Raw genomic sequence first — 24,940 nt, 5'->3', positions numbered from 1 at the left:
CTTTTTTAAACTTAAAAATCTGTTAATGGTTCATATAATTTTATAGGTGTTAAGTTGAGAAAAAAAAATCCCCAGAAAGTCTTTCATTTTACTTTCCAAGACTTCTTATTCTTTAAATTGTATGCTGTTAAGAAATGATACTATTACTGCTGCTGCTGCTGCTGCTGCTTTGAGTCCCTAGGCTTCAAGCATGATGGGTAAGCATTCTAACATTGGGCTCTATTGCCAGCTCTACTGTATTCTTTTGAAAGACTACTGGCATTTTTTTTTTATTTAAATAGAACTTTATTTGCCTCAAACAGCAACAGCAGTAGGAAGTTAACTATATTTCGATGGAGAAAGTATGCGCTAAAGATTTTTTTAAATCCTGTCACTAATACATTTTGACACACATTGAGTTTGTCGATGTTATGGTATTCATACCATGCTACACCCTGAGGCTGTTGGAAATGTGTGAAGTTCTCAATGTGGGCTTTCTGACATCCAAGTCTTTTCCCAGAGTGCCGTAAATTCTGATGGTGTGCCCGACCATCTGTTTTTACAGCCACCCCTTGTGATTCCAAGTGCAATAACAGTCGAGGGTCACTGCACGGGGAGAAGATTACAAGGGCACTCCATTTCCACTTGAGTCCCAGTCCAGCCTGTCTTCAGATTTCCAATCCCTATAACTTCATTAAGATATGAAGATAACTGTGATAAGTTCTTTAAACACACCAGCAACAAGAACACTGAAAGAGGGGAATGTATTGACCAAGTCAAGGTCTCAAGTTATTTCAACACATTGTGATGGGCTGACTGTGGCACGGTGGAACTTCCTCATGTTAAATCACAAAGCACAAGTGAGGGCACAGGAAGGCAACCCTGACACAAAGGCAGAGCTATGCAGACGTGACTAAATAGCAGTATGCATGCAGATTTCTTGTGAAATCTGGTCAACTTTAAGCATCCATTGCATCAAGAGTTTGATTTGGCTGCCTGAAAATAAACTTGGTCCAAGGCTATGTCAACAAATGCTTATGCTCTGGACAAGGAAGACCCTTTTCTTGCATGCTTCAATGGAGGAGTTTAAGTATGGAGCCATGTCCTGAACAGTGTACTTTATGAACATAAACTTAGCATGATGGATGAGGATAATTGGAGCTGTCAGGTTAAATAAAAAGGAATCTTTCACTGGTAGGAAAAGTTAGGCCTGGGAGAATGTGACTTGTATTTCCAAAATATCCAAGCACGGTACATGTGGAAGTTAGATTAGATGAAGTGTGCAAAATGCCAAAGTCAAAAGTAATGGATAGATGGAAGGAAACTTCAAAAACATTGGTCTTCAGTAAAGGGAACATGCTCAGGCATACCACGGAGTGTTCCCTGTTTGTAGGGGTATTTGAGTGTTTGTATAAATGTTGGAGATCTTCATATTTTAGGATTTGAATCACAAGGAAAAGTCTTCCCTCAATCTACAATTTTATATGTTAGTGTATTTAATATAGTTCTTTTTTTTTATTAAATTAACAAGACCTTTTATGTTTTGAATACAGTTGAAACTGCTTAACTGGAACTTCTGCAACATGCCCACCAGCCCCAAGGAGGAAAGCCACTACAGTCTCCAGTAACACAACAAAGTCCCTAGGTGCTTTGCCAAAGGACAAAGGCACCACAGCAGATGGCTCTTTCATCATATAAATTGTCACATTCTCATCGACTTTTTCTTTTAAATAGAAGGTAAGCTTTGCAGAAACTTTTTGGGGTGTGTCTCTTTAAGTGTCCTTGAAGACTCCAGCTCATCTAGAAACATAGAACTTTCTGAAAATCACTAATCTAGCCTCTATGTCAACAGAGTGACCTGTATTCTGAGATGCCCTGCATTCTTACTTCAAGCAACAAAGAAAAGCGTGGAGGCGGTGGTGGTGGTGATGAGACTTCTTATTCCATGTCCCCAAAGTTCTCTGCCATAGTGATGACTTTCTCTTGGAAGATTTTTATAACTCTTAGACTGACTCCAAACTTCCTGGGGACTCTAACGATAAAGAATGCATAGAGTTAAGACTTGACCTCAGGGTTCAAAGCTTGTATCTCCTTTTACCCACTGTACTCTCGCCCCCACCCCTCAAAAAACCTCCTACCCCTATTTTTTTGTAGTTGAGCTCAGTCATGTGGCCTCTAAAACTGGTCATGAGGGTAGAGCTCCAGTCCCCAGACTTAACCTGAGCCTCTGGCCGCCCCCTCCCAGCAGAGTCTGGAGAGAAGGGGAGAGAAAGGGAAAGCAAGAAGAGGATGGAGGTGGGGCTGGAGGAAAGCGGGAGGCTGGAGGGAGCGAGCTTCCGAGGGAAAGAGAGGGGAGGGCAGACGGGGCTCGGCACGCTCCCTCCCTCGGCCGCTTTCTCTCACATAAGCGCAGGCAGAGGGCGCATCAGTCATGCCCTGCCCCTGCGTCCGCCGCCGCCACCGCTCGACCCCGCGCGCGCAGGAGACTCGAGCGCCCGGGAGCTCGCCGGCCTCGCCGCCGCCGGGCGCCCCGCCGCCCTCCTCCCGCCCCCCGACTCCGCCGCCGCCACCGCCTCTCCCGCGGCTCCCGCGGCCCGGTTCCTTTCACTTCGGACGAGGGGAGGGAGGAGGGGGACGAGCGACCCGCGGGCTCCTCGGGACCAGTGGAACATCTCGGGGTGACTGGGCTTAACCAACCCCCCCTCCCCTTCTTTGCAAAAAGCCAAAACAAAACCGCGATCGGCGGGCGGCGGAGCCGGCCCCCGGCGCCCTCGCTTCACCTCGCGGGCCGCCACCGAGGGCAGCTCGGATGTCCGGTTTCCTGTGAGCCTCGTACCTGACACCCGGCGCCTCTCCCCGGCGCGGGCTGCCATATCGGAGGGCAAAAGTTGGGAGCTGCGGAGTCCCCGGGATCCGCTCGCCCAGGGGGGTCCCCCGAAGGAAACCGCGGGACTGGGAAGAGGACAGGACCTCAGCCCCGCGCCCCAGCCTGCGCCTGCCAGCGGACCGGCCTCCCCGCTCCCGGTCCTTCCACCATGCACTTGTTGGGTTTCTTGGCTCTGGCGTGTTCCCTGCTCGCCGCTGCGCTGATCCCGAGTCCCCGCGAGGCGCCCGCCACCGCCGCCGCCTTCGAGTCGGGACTGGGCTTCTCGGAAGCGGAGCCCGACGGGGGCGAGGTCAAGGTAGGTGCGCGGACCCAGCCGGGCTGGGCTGAGGATCCTCAGCGTCCAGTCCTGGACTGTGGGCTTGGCTTGCTGGGTGTACAGAGAACCTGCAGTGGAGAGTGTGTGCATAATTATTTATTTAACCTTTGGATCCAAAGTGAGAGATTGGTGCATGCTTCCTTGGAGCAAAGTTTCTCCTTCTTTTTCAGGGAAAAACTGTTACTAGAAAGGAAAGCAACTTAAAGGAGTGAAGGGGCCCAAAAAGGTGTCCTGTGACACAGATGGAGCCTTCTCTTTCAGAGTGGTGTCCTAGTGCCAACAGGGGAGCTTGCACCCTGTCCCAATGGCAAAGCTCCAGAGAGAGTTCATTGCTGTAGGGAAGTGTTCTTTTCTTTTCCTGGCTGGTTCTTTGGACTCCAAAGAGCTTCTGTGATGTGTGATTAGACAACTTAGCTCTCTGACCCTGGAGTGTTTATAGCGGGAGCCCTAGGCTCTGGGAACTAGTTTGGAAAAAGTGGACGTAAATTCAGTAAATAGGCTTGGCGGTTTTAGATTTTAGGATTAACTTGAACTTGCTCAAATCTAAGATGTCACAGAGATTGGGTTCTATTAAATCATTGTCAAGAGAGACTTTTCCCCAACCTGAGCAACTGCATTTCTAAACTCTGGCTATGATATAGTAAACACTGAAGGGTCAATTTGTTTTATTTTGTTTTTGAGGTTTTTTTTTTTTTTTAAATTCCTTTCCTAAACATGTAAAGACACTTTGGAAGACACTCTGATTCTCAAAAGAAGTTATCTTACCTTGTTCTTGTGTATTTCTCACTGGAACCTTCTAAAGGATATCTGTAAATCTTAAAGTTTTGAGCTCCTGAAGAAGATTGCACCGCGAAGCCCCTCTGGCTGGGAGCAGATTGAAGTGGTTTACTGTAGCTGACTGCCAGTGGGAAAAAGGCAAGGGGTGTGTTCCTCTCAACTTGCAGCTGACTTTATTGGGGGACTCATCCAGAATGTGCAGAGATCAAATCCCCCTCCCTGGGTTTTGTCTGAGATTCGCTTAGGTACGGACACGACTAAAGACTACTTTCTAAGATAGCCAACTACCATTGTGTTTACATTTGGGAAAAAAATATCAGAATTTGTAGCTCATTGTGAGAATCGTAACGCTCAACATAAACTTATTAGTGTAACTATAGGGATGAGAAAGTTATTGTTCAAAATACCACCAAAATCAAGCTCTGAACCTAGTACTACTTCTTGTAACTTGAGTCCTTCAGTTTGGCCAGACCCATTCACTTTCTGAGTCTTCAACCTTCATAGGCATGGCTTACTCAGACAACATCTCCATTGCCTCTGATAGCTGACTTTGATTTACCGTAGGGAAGTGTTTAGCACTGAGTAAAATGAGAAACATTTTCTGATAAGCCAATAGTTCACACAATAGTCAGTTATCACCGAGTCAGTCCTGCATGACTGTACCAGAGCACAAATGTGTGTATGTACGTCTGAGGGCTCAGGTGTGTGTTCCAGAAAGGTAGAGAGCTGCAGGATTAAAAAAAAAAAAAGTTTTAATTTTTTTTTAATTTTCAAGGCTATCGTCATTTGTATGCCTTAAATTTCTCCTTTCCTCTGAAAAATCTATGTATTTTGTTTGCAAAAGTTTCTTTTTATATTTAATCACCTCTTAAATTCTGTATGGTGAAACAGTACTGATATTTGGTATGGGATATGGTTTTTATTATCTGTAGGAGGAAACTTTATTTTGTGTCTTTGAGTTTCAGGGGCAGTGTACTTGTGTACTTAGCTGTTCCCTAGGGTGAAGGGGACCTTGACAGCCTCTTTTCCAGATGCCTTCAGGAAACTGCTGTGCCCTTGCTGTGCACAGCACACAGTATACACAGTGAGCCAAGCACTGGTGTAAGAGACTCCATGTCTCTCCCTAGTGGCATTTCCAAGCACCTCAGTTCCCTTCAAGCAGTGGAGAACCTGAAGGAAACCCCAAGATAAAAACAAGGTTTCAATTATACATAGTATTAACTCATACAAAGTGTTGTTAATGCATAGCTACCTGTGTCGCTTTTTTTTTAAATTCACAAATATAGAAAAGCTATGAAGGAAGCTCGACTTCCAGCCTTCCTTGTGGCACCCAAGGCTATGCAGATAATGGAAAGTAGGTTCCTCTTTCTGATGTTTATTTTTTTTTTTTCATGGTTGTATGACGTAATGAAAAGTCCTAAATCATTTTCTGAAGGGTGTTAATGCAAACAGGACAGTGTCCGAAAACTAAATCAACTGGATACTGTGGGCATAAAAAGAAATATTCCAGACTTGTTATCAAACTAATGGCTGTTGTTGACCTTGGAAAAAGCACCTGACTGCTGTAGCTCATAATTTGCATTCCTCGTCTGCATGGACCAGACTCTGCTGAGTTGGAATGGAAGAATTTAGTTTTAAGGAAGACATTGGGTTATGGGAAAAAGTAAGCCAGAAGGAAGACTTTACCTCATATAAACTATAACTATCAAACTTTTTTCTTTTATCGAAAACATATTCTTTTCTTACCTAATATATCCTGATTGCAGCTCCCCTCCCAATTACTTCCACTTCCACTTTGTCTCTTATTTAACAACAGAAGGTTTTGATGAGCTGATAATAAGTGAACTATAATACATAAAACAAAAATGAGCTTGTTGGCTGTGACACACATCTTTAATCTCATCACTTGGGAGGCAGAGGCAGGTGGATCTCTGTGAGTTTGAGGTCAACCTGGTGTACAAGAGTTACTTGCAGGACAGTGGGGCTACATAGAGACATTGTCTCAAAAAACCAACCAACCAAACAAACAAACAAACAAACAAATCCAAAAACCATACAAACAGATGAGAAAGAGCCCAAGAGAAGGCACAAGAAACAAATAAAATTAAAAAAAAGAAAGAAAGAAAAGGAAAGAGAAAGACTTGACAGGACATTATGAGACAAGGGGCCTCCAAAGATGCCACTGAATTCATTTTCTGTTAGCCATGCTTGGCTGGGCATGCAGCCCACCCTTAATTGAAGTTTGTTTTATTGGGTTAGGGATGGGGCCATGTGTTCATTTCTTCTTTCAGGTCTAAGACCCCATCTAGTACAGAGACATGGCGTGCTTTCCTCAATCTCTGTGAGTTCATATGAGTATTTTGTTCATTGTTCATTTAGGGACCACCGGTGGGCCTTGGCATCCTCCATTCCCTCTGGTTCTTACAAATTTTCTGCCTCTTCTGCAGTGTTCCCTGATCCCTGAGAGAAGGGATTTGATGGAGACTCATAGTTATAGCCAAGTGTTCTAAGGTCTCTCCTTCTCTGCATGATGTCTGGCTGTTGGGACTCTGTATTTGCTCCCATCTGCTGCAGGAAGAAGATTCTCCAATAGTAGCTGAGCAAGGCATTGATCATATTTGTCTTTCTAGGTAGCTATCAAACTTTTTAAATACAATGTTTTTATTTTTTCTTTGAGTTTTTTTATTCATGTGTACAATGTATTTTGCTCATATCTCCTTCCTCCACTTTGCCACTCCAACTCCTTCTAGAACTCTCCTCCCCCAAATTTCATGTTTTCCTAAATTGTTCTTGAAACAAGGTATGCAAATATGTACGTCTTTACTTACTTTGGCTTACAATAGACCAGATTTTTATCAATTTTAATAGGTTTATATAGTTTTGTGTGTTTTAGTTTATTATTTATTCTGTCAACTAAATCAATGGCAGTGTTCTTCAAGGTACCATATGCACCAGATTTCCCTAGAGGTCTTTGTTTTCTCTTTTAACCTGATCCCAAGTAAATCTCTGGGCTTTGGTGAGGAATACAGATTTGAAACAATATCCCAAGTCATTTCTATTCTCAATAAAATTATTACATGGTGCATATGGATGATTAAGTTCACTAGAGTTTATCATGATCATCATGTAGTTGTTCAATTTGTGAAATAGGTCAGGCAGAGGTCATCTTGGAAGGCATGGTGCTTTTCTTTGTTTTTGGAAAGTAGTTTACCATTGAGATGAAAAGGTCAAGGTAAATTATTATCTATTATTATAAACTTGAAATTATGAATTTTTATCTATTATAAAATTTATCGATTATTATGAAACTAGCATTGTATATGTTCTGAAGTTTTGAAGAGACTCTGGGGGCTACATGATCTAGAATCTGTGATCTATTGGATTGTGCATTTTTAATAGATGAGTTCATCAACAGCAGACTTAACACTTGCTGTCCAGGATAGCGTGGAGACATGAGAAGGCTAATAGGGCAGTTTGGAGCTGGGGTGTTATATAGATAACAGTGAGTTCTTCTGAGTCCCGGTATGTTTAGATAGCCAGAATTCTGCTTGCTTTGTTTCTTCACTCAACCTACAGGGTTTCGACTTAACACTGTGAGTCATGGGGGAAGGGTTAGTTATGATCTCAGCAAATAATAAGCAGACCATTGAAATCAATCCTAAGACTGAATAAAAGTCATAAAGATTAATGAAGAGTGTCTAATTAAGAAGTCAAAGAGATGCATCAGATGGAGAGCCATGCACTGCCCCAGCAGGGCAGAGACAAGGACATGATGAAGCAGCTGTCCCCAGAGGATGGACCCATCATTCTGGGGATTGATTACTGTGAAAGTTGAAGGAGCAGGAGAAATTAGCCCTGACCTCGATATTTTAGTCATAGGACAATATTATTTTCCACTTGTAGAATTAGGCAATTTCATAGAAGAGCATGGGTAGCAGTATAATTCCACAGATCACTTAAGGTACTAGCAGGAATAAGACTTATTTGGAAAAGCAAAATAAACCTCAAAGTAAGCTCTTACTTCAGTGGTTCTCAATCTTCCTAATACTGAGACTCTGTAATACAGTTTCTCCTGTTATGATTGCCCCCAACCATCAAAACTGTAATTTTGTTGTTGTTTTTCAAGATATCTGATATGCAACTCCCAAAGGCATTGCGTCCCATAGGTTGAGAGCCTCTGTTTTAAAGGGAAGTGACTGTCTCGGGCCAGTAGGATATACGGCGTGTGATAAAGTTGAGACAGTTGTTGCTACAATCTCTCTGAAAAGTTAAAATATATTAGATTGTATTTAACACATAAAAACATAACTTTATTCAAGTAAAACAGACAGTTAATATAGCGATGATGTGTCGTCATTTAGTTCGAACCTTTTCTGTGTTTCTCTGTTCTCCTATCTATAAACTTCTTGGTAGGAAGCTCCCCCCTTCCTCAGTATCAGAATTCTAGAATTAGGAATAAGGTGCTGTTAACTTCTCCTTTTTTCATCCCACCTCAACTTCTGTTAGAGTCTTCAATTTGACTTCTTAGATGTCTCTTCTGAGGAAGGCAGAGGTTTGTATAAGGGAGGGATTGGATTATTGTCCGCTTTTCTGAATTAGCTACTATCTAAGGACAGACATAGAGTCATACAGCTTGGTCTTGCTCAAAGTATAATAATGTGTTTTTCTCATTCTTCTCTCTGGTTTTTGCCATTCTGTGTTTACTGCTCTGACGGTGGTGGGACCTGGGAGAAGGTGCCAAAGAGGGTAACTGAAGTTTCATGCAGTAGCCAACTTTATACAGAGCATCAGACAATTTATACTCTGAGGGTTAAGAGGAGTCACATGAGTAAAGTGGACAGTCACAAGGGCAAGCCGCACATGACAGGCAAGCTGCACATGGCAAAAATGTGTTTTTCCATACATGCATATAAACAAATAACAATAGCCGTTTGTAGTGAATAACCTGAAATAAACTCACTTCTATCCACTACACCTGAAAGAAGCAGGAAAATATATTCTGAGAAAAATTCCATGTTTTTGAAGAAACTGAGGTCACAAGACTCTTGTCTTGTTTTCTTGGAGTTTTCTCACAAGCGCTCAGAAATCTCCCTCTAACTCTGTTCTTGAACTGTATTCTGATAATCCTGGATACATACAGATTTGTATCCAAAACGCTCAATTCGCCTTTCTTTGGCTTTCACTTCTTTATATTTATTCTCAACTATGATTTCCTGATAACCATTTTTTTTTCATCTCACTCGATAAGAACTGACTTAGCAAACAGTTTCTGACTGCAGTGCATCCTCTTTAGGTCTGTAGTATTCATTACAATCCTACACTGATTTGACAGCTTGGAGTCATAGATTTGAGGGCTGTAGCTCTTGTGGGCGTGATATAGTCACCTTGTTTGCAGCCTGGATGCTTGGCTCAGCTGCAACTGGGGTCTTGTGGACAAGGGGATGAGCATGTGGGGAATGTCAGATTCTTTCCGTGCCAGTGCTGGTCCTGCCCTAGCTGCTGTACATACACACCATCCTCTAGATACCAGCAATTCTTTAAACATTGAGACTAAGGGCGAATAATAATGGTCCTCACCACCCTGAGAACCTTTGTGCATTCTTTTCGTCACTCTAGACTCATAATCTGATGGTATTTTGTTTTTCACGTCATCTCCATAGATGGCTGCCATGTTATATGAAGGATGATAAGCAAAAGACATAAGTTACTGAACCAGGAATAATATCAGTCTTTAGTCTTAGCGTATGAGATGGTGTTGATGTTGTGTATATGTGTGCGTGTGGATGTGCAGAAGGTGTTTGTCAGTACGTGCCCAATACTCATGGAGGACAGAAGTCCACCTTAGTGTCCTTTTGACTCAACCTGTACTATTTCTGAGATGGTATTTCTCACAGAAATCAGAGCTCATCGGTTTGGCTAGGTTGTTTGTCTCAGAGTCCAGACCCCTCTTCCCTGGGTTGCAAGTGAACTCTGCTGTGACTGGCTTATGTGTATACTCTGGTTCAAAATCAGATCCTTAGGCCTTCACAACAAGCATTTTACTGATAGCCATCTTCCATCTCAAGAACAGTTTCTTGTTTTGTTTTTCCTATTTATAAAAAAAGTAAACCTTTAAACATTTATCTTTTTTAAAAAAAATATTTATTTATTTATTATGTATACAATATTCTGTCTGTGTGTCTGCCTGCAGGCCAGAAGAGGGCACCAGACCCCACTACCGATGGTTGTGAGCCACCATGTGGTTGCTGGGAATTGAACTCAGGACCTTTGGAAAAGCAGGCAATGCTCTTAACCTCTGAGCTATCTCTCCAGCCCCTGCAACATTTATCTTATAATAATGGTTTCACCAAGCATCTGGGCTGTGAAGACTCATGCTCTTTTTTTCTGTTTTTTTTAAATGTAAGTGCTCTATATGCATGTATGCCTGCAGATCCCACTACCGATGGTTGTGAGCCACCATGTGGTTGCTGGGAATTGAACTCAGGACCTTTGGAAAAGCAGGCAATGCTCTTAACCTCTGAGCTATCTCTCCAGCCCCTGCAACATTTATCTTATAATAATGGTTTCACCAAGCATCTGGGCTGTGAAGACTCATGCTCTTTTTTTCTGTTTTTTTTAAATGTAAGTGCTCTATATGCATGTATGCCTGCAGATCCCACTATAGATGGTTGTAAACCACCATGTGGTTGCTGGGAATTGACTCAGGACTTCTGGAAGAATAGCCAGTGCTCTTAGCCTCTGAGCCATCTCTTCAGCTCCAGGACTCGTGCTTTTATTTCCTTTCAGAATCCATCTGCACTTCTTCTGCTGATTGTATCATTGTGCAAGAACGCAGAGGAAAGCATTCCAGCCATTATGGTAAACTAGTTACATTTACTTATGAATGAGCAGGAACCTTCTTCCAGCCTTTACCTTTGCCACACCTTTGACTAAAAGTAGATCATAGATGGACAATATCCCTCTGTCAGCCTGCTTGCCTGTCTGTCTGCTTGCTTGTCTGTCTATCTGTCTCTCTGGATCAGGGTTTCACATAGCCTAGGTTGCTCTTGAACTCTATGTAATCTGGGGGTGAGGAATTCTCTTTTAGCCCCAGGCTTTTGCCACAATGCATAGTGCATAAATGTCCTGGCTGCCAGAATATTGAAAAAAACAATTGCTTAGCCAGGGCCTTTGCAAGAATTTCTAATATGTTTTCTAAATTTGCAATATGATTTTGTGAAAAAAATGAGGTGGTGACTTTTCACGTCTAACAAGCCTTCACCAATCAGAGGGCTCAGAAAGAACCAGAGTTAACAAGAGACCCACCCCTTCTGAAACTTCCAGAAATGTATTCCGTCATCTTTTAAAGATTGCTTTATTACTGGAGGGTGTACATTCTTGTTATAAGCTGGCCTGACCTTTTACTACAGAAGTGAAGGTTCATTTTTATGTTCTTTGGGATTTAAGGTACTGTTGATAATTGGAGCTGCCAGGTTAAATGAAAAGGAATCTTTCACTGGTAGGAAAAGTTAGGCCTGGGAGAATGTGACATATATTTCCAAAATATCGGAGCAGAGTACATGTGGAATTTAGATTAAATGAAGTGAGCAAAGTGCCAAAGTCAAAAGCAATGGATAGATGGAAGGAAACTTTAAAAACATTGGTCTTCAATAATTGCAAGACAGAAGAAAAATGGATTCAGCAAAGAACTTTGAATAGCAAGGGATGATAATGAGTTTGATTTATATTTAAATTCTAAAGTTTACAACAAAACACTTTAGGCTTGAAATTGGTTCTTCTGCAATGGAAATGTTCAGTTCCTATTGCTCATTCAGAGTTTGCAGTTTATGCAAACAGAGACTGTTTTCAATTAGTTGGTTTTATTGAGCATTCATGGCAAATGCTTTTTTGTATGATTTTTACATAAAATACTTTTTTGTATAATGAATTCTCATTGTTTTACTGTTTTCTTGTATGAACATTGCCCTGGTAGGTTGGAAAGATGGGGTATGTGTCATCTACAGGTGTTCGGTAGACTCTGTTTTGGTATTCATTTTACCTTGTATCTTAGTTTTCCTTCTTTTCTTCCTTCCTTCCTTTCCTCCCTTTCCTCCTTCCCTCCCTCCTTCCCTCTCTCCCTTCCTTCCTCCCTCCCTCCCTTCCTCTCTCCCTTCCTTTCCTCCCTCCATCACTCCTTCCTTCCTTTCATTCTTTTTCCTTTCCTTTCCTTTCCTTTCCTTTCCTTTCCTTTCCTTTCCTTTCCTTTCCTTTCCTTTCCTTTCCTTTCCTTTCCTTTCCTTTCCTTTCCTTTCCTTTCCTTTCCTTTCCTTTCCTCCTCTCTCTCTCTCTCTCTCTCTCTCTCTCTCTCTCTCTCTCTCTGTCTCTCTCTCTCTCTCTGTCTCTCTCTCTCTCTCTCTGTCTCTCTCTCTCTCTCTCTGTCTCTCTCTCTTTCTGTTTTTGGAACTCGCACTCTTGACCAGGATGGCCTTGAATTCACAGATACCTGCTTGCCTCTGCCTTTCAAGTGCTTGAATTGAGGGTGTGAGTCACCACTGCTGGGCATATCTTGATTTCTAAATGACCCTTTTTGTTTCACACAAAGTATATGGCCTTAAGTGGTGAAAGTTGGACACAACCTTACTTTTTCCCCTATGGTAGAATCTTTGTACCTTCCTTTGAACTTTCAAGAACAGTGTCCAGAAGTCATCCTGATTGTTTGAAACTTGTTGCACTCACATAACAGTCAAGAACAGAACTGTTTGGACAGAAAATGAAGCAATGGAGAGGGGTAGAGGCATTGTGATACTTCCTGAATCCTTATCGTGGCTATCCACATTCATACCCTGCCAGTGCCTCCTACTCTGTGTAGGACAACAGGGGTTAGCTTCTTTACAAGTAAGGAAAAGATAAAAGCAAAGTTTCCCACTATATCATTGAGGTTTTAAGAGTAGAGAAATAATAGGTAATGGCGAGAGGGATGGATTAACACTATGACTGGCCTCTGTGGTTAGCGTTCTATACTGCAATGGTTTGGCTTTCTGACTAAAGGAAAAAAAAAATCAAAGCATAGATTATGTCACGAGCATACAGAGTAACTCTGATTATCTAGGACATTAAAAAGAAATTTATTGCAAAAAATGTATTAAAAATTGTCATAATTTCTAAGAAGTTATGTACGAAGAGTGTTAATTGTTCAGGCTAAAGCCCCACATGTGGTACTTATAACATGTTTTCACCTGTTCTGGGTGCCTGAGTTTTGTCTGTCCTTGGAAGTGACAGCCCTGGCCTTTTAGAAAAATATTTAAAAATTTTAAATATATTTTTATTTGTTCAATCCCCAAGTATTTGTTTACTAGTTTTTTGCTTATTCTTCTCTCATATTTTACATCATGACCACAATTTCCCCTCCCTCTTCTCTTCCCAGTCTCTCTGCTCCCCCACCCTATCCACCCCTCCTCCAGTTCCCTTCAGAAAAGGGCAGGTTTCCCAGAAATATCAACTAAATCTGGATATCAAGTTACAATAAGACTAGGTACACCCCCTCATATTAAGGCTGGAAAAGGAAAAAGAGGGTCCCAAAAGCAGACAAAAGAGTCAGAGACAACAGCACCCTCTCTCACTTTTAGGATTCCTATAAGAACACCAAACATCACAACCGTAGTATACATACAGTTTATCTAGGTCAGACCATGACCCTGTCTTAAGAACAAAACAAATCTAAAAAACACTCTTGAACAGAATATGCTAATTAAAAATATGCTAATATGGTACTTCAGTGTGTGAGCATCTAAAACTCTCAGAAAATTATGTTGACAAATCTATAAATCTAAAATTAAGTTAGTATGTATGCCTAAAATATTAAAAGCATTTCACTGAAGAAGTGTAAAGAAAACTCAGTGAAAATTGCATGCAGCAGCTAAGCTTCTGTGGATTTGCTAGGAAAAGTGAGCTTTCATTGCTTCTTTGCAATTGTCTTCCTGTATGGCAGTTGGTACAGGATGTACCATGCCTGTTGTCCATTAGATAAATCATGGAATCAATACTTCTGGTTTACCTGTGTGCTTTGAATGTCCTTAGTCTACCATAGTTGGTTTCATTTGACCACTATATTAGGTCATCAGTCAATGCTACCAGCTGCATGATTCCCTTGTGTCCAATAATGTGTGTTGCTGGGCATTGAGGAACGTGAGTGGTCAGAAAAAAGGAATTAAAAAAAAAGACATCAATTGGTTTTACATGCAAATGATCAGCCATGAAAATAAATACATACAAGTCACATACAGACTAAGAAGGTCATATCTATGTATTTAGAAATATGTATGTATATATATACATATATATGTATGTTACAACAATTAAAGAAAAAAAGGCCACAAGAAAGAAGAAGGTACAATTCTAAGCTCTCAATATCATCTTGAACCTAGTCATTTTCTTAGGATCCCCATGTTTTAGGACTTTCAAGCAGCTATGAATCATACTTCCCAACAGAACACAGTAACCATCCAGCACATAAATAGATGTGCACATGGACAATTCATTATACATACATTTGTCTACAAGCATGCTGGTATCACCTTTTTAAAAATTTAATTTTGAATTTTAATTTAAAGATTAGAATTTTAACTGAACAAAGCACTTATGTGGAAGTTTCACAACATTCAGATTTAGACTTATACATAAAATAATTTCTTATATTGACTTTTTTCGTTTATAGATTATTAGACTATTTTTCTTAAATACTGCTGAGCTTTTTATTTTTCAGGACAGCGTTTCCACTGCTGCACCTTGTTTACTTCCTTTTATTTTGCTTTTTTTGGGCAAATCACAATCGACAAATAATATTGTTTGCTTAATCTTATTTTCCATGCAGAGAAAATTTTCATGAAATCAGTAATATTTTTGAGCCTAGTCTTTTAAGATACTAGAAGAGTTTAAAAACAAAAGGAAACCAAACAGAGCAAAAGAATGTGTGAGTGTGTGCCATGCAGAGACAAATAGCACATCGATCACCCTTGTGGGAACTAACTAGGCATATAGGGACCTACTCCCTCAGCAAGTAGTGTGAAATTTGTGCCACCTTTTCAGAAATGGCAAACACAGTTACCAAACTTAAAAAGGTGTGTTGATAGCCTTTCACCAAGAAAATGTTGCTTTTTCTCATTTTTTCTTTACAACATAAGTCAGGTCCCTCCCCACCACATGGATACATTTGACAAATTAAATCATATTGGAATCTTAAATAAAGTGTTTTGTTTTTCTTTTAACATGAGTGACCCCATGGCTGCCTTGTGTCCCGTAATTGAATTCCTATAATTTATAAAATGCGTTGCTATTTCCACTCACTCAAAAAAAAAAAAATCTTGGAAGTAGTCAGTTAATATCAAGGACCAGATGTGGGTTTGTTTGAAACCACCATGGTTCTCTTTACTACAGTATCATTGTCTAAATGGAATATTTTTAATTCATTTTCTTTATTTGTGTCTGTTGTATTTAGTTAATTTATTCCTTTTAAATCTCTCTTCCAAGTTTCTGTTTTGAAAATGGAACACTTACTTAGATTCATGTTTGCTTATAGGTCGTGACATTAATGACATCCTAGGAAAACAAACCAATCCTTTTGTCTTAAAGCCAAATTTTAGTTTTGAGAGGAAAGTGATTCATTGCTTGTTCTCTTTGAGTCTCCTGACTTTCTTCTATTTTTTGGTGATTATCCATGCGAAACTACAATTTTGGGCCAAAATCATTCATATGTCATGATAATCACGCTTAAAACCAGGGTGTCTAGAGCCGCTTTAGATACACAAATTAAGCAAATAATGAAATCATAGGTTTTAATGTAAGATTTTCCTCTCTTAACATTGCCAGTAATGATACCTGATGTGGTAGAGATGAATTCTAATCTAGAAAAATACAAGTTTGTGATCATCTCCATGAGTAGAGCATCACTATGTTACTGAGTCATGGTGATACATGACAGTGAGCTAATTACGAGAAATTTAAGATCTAAGATCAGTATAACCGATTGGCTCCAAACTCATTTGACTGTTCACATTCTTAGTTACTTTTCTCTTTCTGTTGTAAACTCCATGATCCAGGAAATTTATAAAAGAAAGCATTTAATTTGGCTTAGAATTTCAAAGATGAGAATCCTTGATGAAGGAGTAAAGGAATGACTGAGCGCTCACATCTTGATCCACAACCACTAGGTAGAGAGAGAGAAACACTGGGTAGGCAGGAGTCTTTTGAAACCCCAAAGCCTATCCTCCTAGCACACCACCTCCAACAGGGCCATACCTCATAATTCTTCCCAAACAGTTCCACCAAGTAGGGACGAAGTATTCAAAAATATAAGCCAATGGAGGCTGTTCAAACCGCCACCGCAGTCATAACAGAGGAGTGTTGTTTCTGTGAATGCTACATTTTACACTGAGGTGACTCCGTTTTGATTCATGTGCCCCTCCTCCTTTCCCTTCATCATTTCTACCTCTATTGTGATTTGGTTGCCAGCCTGTAGCTCGTGCTGCTGGGAAGAGGATTTGAGGTCTAATGAAAATGAATTAAATTTGGTTACTAAGGCCATTCCCTTGGAGATATTAGAATCTCCTCACTTCCTGTTCTCCATGAGGTTTTAGTACTCTATACCACCCACCATGATACTCTGTTTTTACCAAATGCCAAAATGACAGAGCCAAGTGATCATGTACTGAAACCTGAAAACCGTGAGTTCAAATAACGCTTTTATCCTTGAAGTGTTGAGTATTTTATCAGCCTGTGGAAAGCAGTCTCGCACAAGGACATGCTTCTAAAGCTCCTCAATCCTTCTTGAGCTGACACACTCTAAAATTCAATTTTGGCTCTCCTGTGCCATTTTTATAAGTACTGAAGCTGCTCTTGATGGAGATTTTATGACACTACTGTGAAATGTGTGCACTGTGGTGAGAATATGCCTGATGTGCCTCAGGTAATAGCTACACTTATTCCATTGGGGCTGCACAGCTTCCTCTTTATAAGATCTCAGACCAATACAAATTTAAATTAAGCAGATAAATATAATTTAATTCTCAATGTGACTTAAAATACCTTACCAATTAAAATTTTTATGCACTCAAGTTAAATTTTGATATTGAGACGAACTATACATTTTACTGGAGCTATTTTGTATTGTATATAAAAAGTAGATTTTTACTTTGTGAAAGCAATAGGTGAGTGTTAATAAATAGCTCAGTAAAATGCCAAGTTCCCAATTGCCATTAATCTGAATTTTGAGTTCTACATAAGGGCACACCTTAAAAATCTTTCATTCTTCCAGTGGTAGTGGTAGCACAGACCTTTAATCCCAGCACTTGGGAGGCAGAGACAAGCAGATCTGTATGAGTTTGAGGCCAGCCTGGTCTACAACGCTAGTTCCAGGACAGGCTCCAAAACTCCAGAAAAAATTTGTCTCAAAAAAACAATAAAATAAAATACAAAAAAATCTTTAATTCTTTAATAAAAGGCCACCAAAATCTCTTAAGTCTGGATTTCAATATAGTGGCTATGGATTTCACACCAAATCAATGACTTATCTGTTTCTGAAACTGCCTGATTTTACCTTAGAAGTTTACTGAAGTTCTTATATATAACATCATATATATATATATATATTATCTTATATCCATAAACATATTTATATGAATATTTGTTTGAAACAGGTTTCTCTGGGTAATAGCCTTGGCTGTCCTGGAACTCAGTTTGTAGTCCAGGCTGGCAGAGAAGTCATAGAGATCCTCCTGCCTCTGCCTCCCAAAGTGCTAAGATTAAAGGTGTGCCATCACACCTGGCAGCGGTCACCATTTTAATTAATTTTTTTCCATGAGAACTTTGCTATACTCTAGGTCCTGTGTTTTTTAATTGATAATAAATTGTTCTTTTCTATGTGATGTAGGAAAAGATATGTAACCATGCCAGGATTTTTGTAAGAAAGTTAAAATTACTTCCAATTTAGAGTATACTGTTTGACCGTAAAGCAAGGTATCCTATTGGACAATGTGGTCTTTGATACTCAAAGACAGAGTGCTGTAGGAATTCCTACCACCAGTAGCCTTCAAGTTACCAGCCCACTTATGCATGGCCTCTTTTTTATGCCAATGTTAAGTACACGTCTGGTCTTTTTTCCGACTGTGGTATTTGGTGGCTTGCTGTTCTCCGTTCCAGCAGAGGATTGTGATTTGTGAGTCTAACCCTAAATAAATAATCATCTATTATTCTCAATTCTGAGCTAGTGTGGGATTTCTTTTAAGCATCCTTCTTCAAAAGAGTCACTGTTTAAAAATAAAATATGAGACACCAAGTAGTAAGTCTTCTTATAGTACATCTCAACACTTTTTTTACATTATGTTTATTTCCATTGTGATATTTTTCAATTAAATATTTTAAGTAGGCTTGAAATTACTTTAAAAGATGAAAGAGGGAGAGAGGATTAGAGGGTTGGAGGGAGTGGTTGGGAGAGTGTGTAGGTAGTAGGAGGGGGCTGGGAGGAGGGGATGGAGTGGGAATTTTGATTGGTATTTTCTTTAAAGTAATAAAATAAAAAATGCAAAAAAGGAATTATCTCAGGACGTGAATGTGTTGGTTTTTTTCTCTTCTTAGAACTGATCATATGTTGTATTTTATGCCCTAGCTCTGTCAGCTCTGATTCAATTTGTTTGTGCAACTCAAAGAAATAATTGGAACTTTTCATAGCTGAAACCTAATTAATTTAGGTCATGGAACCCAGAGTAACTTGTAACAAGTACTGCCAGAGGTTAGTTGATAAAATGCAGTAGGGGCTTATCTGCTTTTTCTTTTTAATCACTTTTCTGCTAAAGGAACTATTTTCTTCTTTGCAAAGCAGAAAGTGTTTTACAATTTTAGATTGTTCTGTATGTCAAAAGAAAATTAAAATTTTTATATTTCGGTGGACCAAGATTTTCATAATTACTACATAAACCTTTTATGAAGGATTGCATTTCTAAGTTAACACATGGTGTCATGAATATATTGACCCTTGAAGTTAGACTAACTTTTATCTTTGTAATTTAATTTCTATATTCAGCTGGTGGATACTTTAAAAATGTTATAGTTCTGTTTTGTGCATGCTTTAAGATGTCTTACTCAGTAGTGGATTTCAAATAAATAAAGGTTGTATGTCTTGGTAATGCCATACTCTTTGTTCATTCTAACTATTTCCTTGATGGGGAGTGAGGATTACACTTATCTTTGAGTACAAGGCTAAATGTTTAAACTGTTAGGGATTATGCTGGTTTTGGAAATTAGTGGTTATAGATTCTCCTCCAATATCCACGACTTCATTAGCACTAAGTAATTAGCTAGGATTCCAGCACCAGGCATGACTTCCTCTTGTTGACGAGGTCTTAAGTCTAATTCGAGAGTAATTGGTTATCATTGAATTGTGCATGCCACTCCTAGTGCAACCTTAGAATTGTTTTTTCATGTTGGCCATTGATGTTATGACTCAGAAATCATCACTGGGTAAAATTATTGGTTGCCTCTCTCATTTGGAAGACTTCATGGTCAAGAAATATCTTTGTGACAGATGAAGACTGCTACAGAAAACCACAACCAATCAAAATGCAGAGTGTGGAGCCCAGTCCCAATGGATACATCCACAAAACATTCCCACAGCTAAGATACAAGGAACATTGTGGAAGAAGGGGTGGAAAGATTGCGAGAACCACCAGGTCCCGAATGTGTGGTGATACTGTGTGCCCTAGTAATACCAGAAAATACATTCATAAAGTATCACCAACATGACAATCCCAAAATGAGCGAAATGAGGACCATGCCAAAGAAGACAGGGACAAGCCCATAAGGTCTCAAACCTATACAAAGAACTACAGGCAACTAAGGAATGCTGAGAATGTAGAAATAATATTCTCCAGGAAAGAGCACACCCTTGGTTACCCAATACCAAATGGTCAGTTCTGAAAACATATATAATTAAAATTATACTGATTAAGTAGCTTATACTTAGGAATATATATGTATGTACATAAATCAAGTAATAAAACATAATGCAAAAAGACTATGCATTTGAAAGAGAGCTAGGGTGAATATATGGGAAGGTTTGTAGTGAGGAAAGGAAACAGATAAATGCAATTAATTTATGATTTCAATAATAAAAAAGAAAGTTGTAAAGAAGTGTTTGTATCCTAAAGAAGAACCTACTCTAGTTCTGATTGCTTGGAAATTGACAGGATAGAGGGGGGCATTCTTTAAGGTGTTAGAGAGGAAAATTGGATGAGAAGTCTTGAAACTGAAAAGAAACGATGTTGAAGAAAATATTTCCCTAAGATTCCTCAGATCAATGAATAATTAACACATCTGAACTATTCAGAACTAGTGATTGATTATAGGCCTTGGGAACCCTGAATGTGTCATCACAGTCCTGAGATGCGACCTTAGGAAAGAATGCTCATTGAAATGTAAAACAGCTGGGTATACCAGTTTATGACTTACAAGCTTATCACATCTGTCAGCAACGGCTTGCAGATGTCACATAACTGTTTTAACTGCAGTTCTAAAACTCAAAGGAATGTCTAGAGGTGATAAAAAACATGATTGGGTGACTTGCAGAGTTCTTTTCGTCCAAACCATTCTGCACATCGTACACCCAAATGTGTGCAAACAGTTCTACACTGATTAAGGGTTTCAAGTTATCATTTTTTTTGTCGAAAATATCATAATAAATGAAATATTGTGCATGTTAATATAATATTTCTAATAGTTTGCTTATAGACTTGGTGCATTTCTTTCAATTAAATTATTTTTTTAAGTTATAAATAAATAACTAAGAAAATAATGGAACTAAATAGTACAGGCCAGATGGCAGTACAGCTAAAATTATTCAAGATTTGAATCTTGATCAGCTTCTTACCTACAATGTATTTATTTCTCTTTTGGGCTTAGATTTGCTCAATGTAACTCCCGGATATGTGTCTAAAATCATTTCTGCTAGATCATTTCCCATTTGGTTGTTTGTTAGACTTCCTTGGAGTCGGCAGCATTTATGCAACATATTTTCTATGGTGAGGCACTTTGACAGTATCAATTATTTAAATCCGATCAATTGCTCCATAGCTTGTCCTGGTCTGAAGCAGGAGCAATTAATTTTTAAGATATTCTTACTTGGCAATCTGCAGAATATAAATCTAGTCAGGTATAAGAAGCAATGTTAATTAAAACATGTTCTGATGTGTCCTTTCAAGACATAATCTATATCAACAAATGACATTTTTACTAAGCTTAAATAGGGAAATCAATCTTTTTTTCAAAAAAATATTAGAGACAGCATCTTTCTACGTATCCCTGGCTCTCAAAGACCTTGCTCTCTAGATCAGGCTGGCCTCAAACTCAGAGATCTATCTGTCTCTGCCTCTACTTTCTGAGTGCTGGGATTAAAGGCATGTGCAACACACCTGGCAAATTATATCATTTTAATTGGTAAGACTGGTCATATTTTTTTCTGATTCTTGACTGTTTTGTTTAAAGTTTTAGTTTCATGCTCTTTTATTTTATATGCTGTCTACACTTTGTTTGCTATGAATATTTGATAAACTCCATGAATTTTGAAATAGCTGCCCTAACTGTACACGGTTGCTGAGTGACTGACTGACGGAATGCTCTAAGTGTACACGGTTACTGAGAGGCTGACAAATGCTCTGACTGTAAACCATTGCTTAGTGACGGACAGGAAGACTTAATTGTACACAGTGGCTGAGTGACTGACATGATGCTCTAACTGTACACAGTTGCTGAGTGACTAACTGACAGAATCCTCTAACTGTACACAGTCTTTGAATGATTGACGGGATGCCCTGTCAATCACAGTTTCAATAATGGCTGCTTCTCATTGATCAAGTACGCTCATTATCATTTTCCTCCTTGCCTTCTGGCGTTTCAACAGTTTCCTTCTACATTCCTTGCTCTTCTTTGCTGTGGGAGAATGCTCTTGTACATTGAAAAGATTTGTCACTCATATTAAGTTAAGAAAACACTGATTGGTGAGTAACCATGAAGTATAGGCAGGGTGACCATACATTGACAATTCTGAGAAGAGGAAAGAGAGAGATGCAGGCAAAAGCCAGACTCATAGGAAACAAGATAAGAATGCCTCACTGAGAAAAGGTACCTAGGCATATGGCTCAACATAGATCTGAGTTATGGGTCAAGGAGTAATAGCTTGTTTATTAATTAATTAATTAATTAATTTATTTAAATTATTTATTAAAAATTTCCACCTCCTCCCTGCCTCCCTTTTCCCTCCCCTTCCGTACCTCCTCCTCCCTCTCCAGTCATAAGCACAGTCACAGGGAAGTCCAAGGTCCTCCCCCCTCCATCCATGTCTATAAAGGTGAGCATCCAAACAAATCAGGCTCCCACAAAGTCAGTCCATGCAGTAGTGCCAAAACCCAGTGCCATTGTCCTTGGCTTCTCAGTCAACCTTCATTGCCAGCCACATTCAGAGTGTCCAGTTTAATCACATGCTCCATCACTCTCAGTCCAGCGGGTCTTGGTGAACTCACATTAGATCAATCCCACCGTCTCAGTGGGTGGGCGCACCCCTCGTGGTCCTGACTTCCTTGCTCATGTTCTCCCTCCTTCTGTTCCTCAATTGGACCATGGGAGCTTAGTCCACTGCTCCAGTGCGGGTCTCTGTCTCTATCTTCATCCATTGCCAGATGAAGGTTCTATGGTGATATGCAAGATATTCATCAGTGTGGCTATGGGACAAGGCCAGTTCAGGTACCCTCTCCTCTGCTGTCCAGGGAACAATCTGGGGACCTCTCCTTGAACCTGGGAACCCCTCTAGAATCAAATCTCTTGCAAACCCTAAAATGGCTCCCTTAATTAAGATATTTACTTCCCTTCTCCCATATCCACCCTTCCTCCATCCCACCCATCCCATTCCCCCAAACTCTCCCAAATCCTCCCCTTCTCCCTTCTCTCTACCCATCTCCCCTTACATCCACCCCCACCCCCGTGCACTCAACTTTTTAATGATAAGCCTGAGAAACAGGTCAAACAGTGTATAACCAATATAAGCCTGTGTGTGTTTTTTGAAACTGAACAACTGTGGGACCAGATGAAACAGAAACTTATGGTCATACTTCATTTCCAAGCTTTCTTCTATACTCCTGTTCTTTGATACTAGAAAGAACTTTTAATAGTAATGGCAAAACCGTAAAATAGTTTTATTTCAATCTCAAATTATTTTACACAATATTTTTGAGATTATCAGTCAATTAGTTGCTGAAAAAGATGGAGTTTATAACTATACAGTAACCAAACAACCTCCATGGGTGGCCTAGATACAGTACAGCATAGATTTTCTCTCGGGCATATATTGCCAAGGTTCTGGACTTCAGTTTCTTTTTCAGTTGTTCATTTTACCATGAGTGTGGTTTTCTTTACTGTGTTTCCCCTTTCATGTTTGCAGTGACTTTTAGGTCTCCATAACATTATAGCTGATTGCAAGGAAGTATAAATGGAGGAGCAGGGTAGTGGTGGGGTGGAAATACCTCAACAAAAAGACAAAGCTTTTCAAAATAATTTTTGATCAGAATTATTTTTTTAACCATCTTTAATTGCTGAGAATCAAAAACTCAGTGACTTCAAAGATGTTCAAATGTTCCTTATAAGGAAGCAATGGAGAATAGAATCTAATTAGAATACTGGTAGTATTTGTTGCTTGTTTTCTGGTTTCTAAATATTTTACTTTTTTGTGGCTTACAATCTTGATGTACTCTTTTCAGATTTGCTTACAAGGTTAATGTTTCCAAAACACTGGGATTTTAGTAAGATTGATATTACTGTGCATGTCCAAAAGATTTAAAACCTAATTTGCAGAAAGCATTTTTACATGAAATATTCATACAGATGAGGATTTGAACTCACTAATTTTAATGTGTCAAAAGTAGATGCACAATAGAGAAGGGAAAAATTTTGGGAAGATTATAGCACTCAGAAAGTACTAAAACAATGAGGTTTCATGAAATCAAATTAGGTAAATATTTTTATTAGTTTTTGCAACATAATGATAGTCAGAGTTCTTTCACTTTCTTATTTTCTATGCATGAAGGTGAAAGCAGAAAAATTTCCAGTATTGATTCTCCCTGAGAGTTTTCTTTCCTTGCTTACTGTATGGACGATGACCCAGCATTCATCAATCAAAATGCTGAGCTTTTTTATGAAAAGTGGGCTGTGATGCTAGATCACAGCCATGTGCTATGTGATTATGGCACAAAATAAAAGGTGAATCTTCAAGCCAGGTATTTGATTACATTGTTGGCACTGCTATACCACCCCAGGTACACACGCATTGCTGTCTCTCCTGGGAGTAAATTAATGGTTCCTCTTCTCAAGTGGAATCCTATATTGTTGGCTCCGGTACGACACTATGGAACTCTTCATGTGTGTTCAACAGTATGTATGTGTGTCTCTTTTGAACTCTATGATTTACCAACTAAAAAAAAAAAAATGAAGAAAACCAGAAGCTTAAAAATGTGTTTAGTGCATTTGTGATGTTAATGAAAAATAGGAACACATCTATCTATTTCCTTGTTATCCTTGTTATTTCACCCTATTGATTTCATGATTCTAATTCTTAAAAATTAGATTTTTTTAAGTGTATGATTGTTTTAGTCCTCATGCATGTATATTTGTATTGTATGTTACTGCCTAGTACCCTTGGAGGTCAGAAGAATGCTTCAGGACCCTTGGGACTGGAGTTACAGGCAGTTGCTAGCCACCATGTGGGTGCTGAAAACTGAACCCAGAACCTCTTTGAGAACAAAATTCTTAAGTGTCGCGCCATCATCTCTTCCGCTCCTATTATTCTAATTCTAAATCATAATATGTAAAACACATTTTCACTACATAGACAGCATATTAAGTGTAATGGAACTTGGACAGGAAAAGCATTTAAGCTAGAGCTGAAAACATCGATTCCTGCAAGAACATTT

General features: G+C 39.4%; 1 protein-coding gene across 1 annotated transcript in view; it reads left to right on the top strand.

Annotated features, from left to right (window-relative positions):
- The first annotated feature begins 2,431 nt into the window (after positions 1–2,431).
- The window catches only part of Vegfc (vascular endothelial growth factor C), a 108,360-nt gene continuing 85,851 nt past the window's right edge, over positions 2,432–24,940 (top strand). Inside the window, exon 1 of the mRNA XM_048455778.3 lies at positions 2,432–3,161. Within this exon, the coding sequence (XP_048311735.3) occupies positions 3,015–3,161 (147 nt within the window). The 5' untranslated portion in view covers positions 2,432–3,014. The remainder of the gene's footprint in view (positions 3,162–24,940) is intronic.

Source organism: Myodes glareolus, chromosome 23 (assembly GCF_982192425.1).
Source record: "Myodes glareolus chromosome 23, mMyoGla1.1, whole genome shotgun sequence".
Taxonomy (NCBI): Eukaryota; Metazoa; Chordata; class Mammalia; order Rodentia; family Cricetidae; genus Myodes; species Myodes glareolus.
The sequence above is the reverse complement of the archived record's forward strand: the minus strand, read 5'-3'. Positions and strand labels throughout refer to the sequence as shown.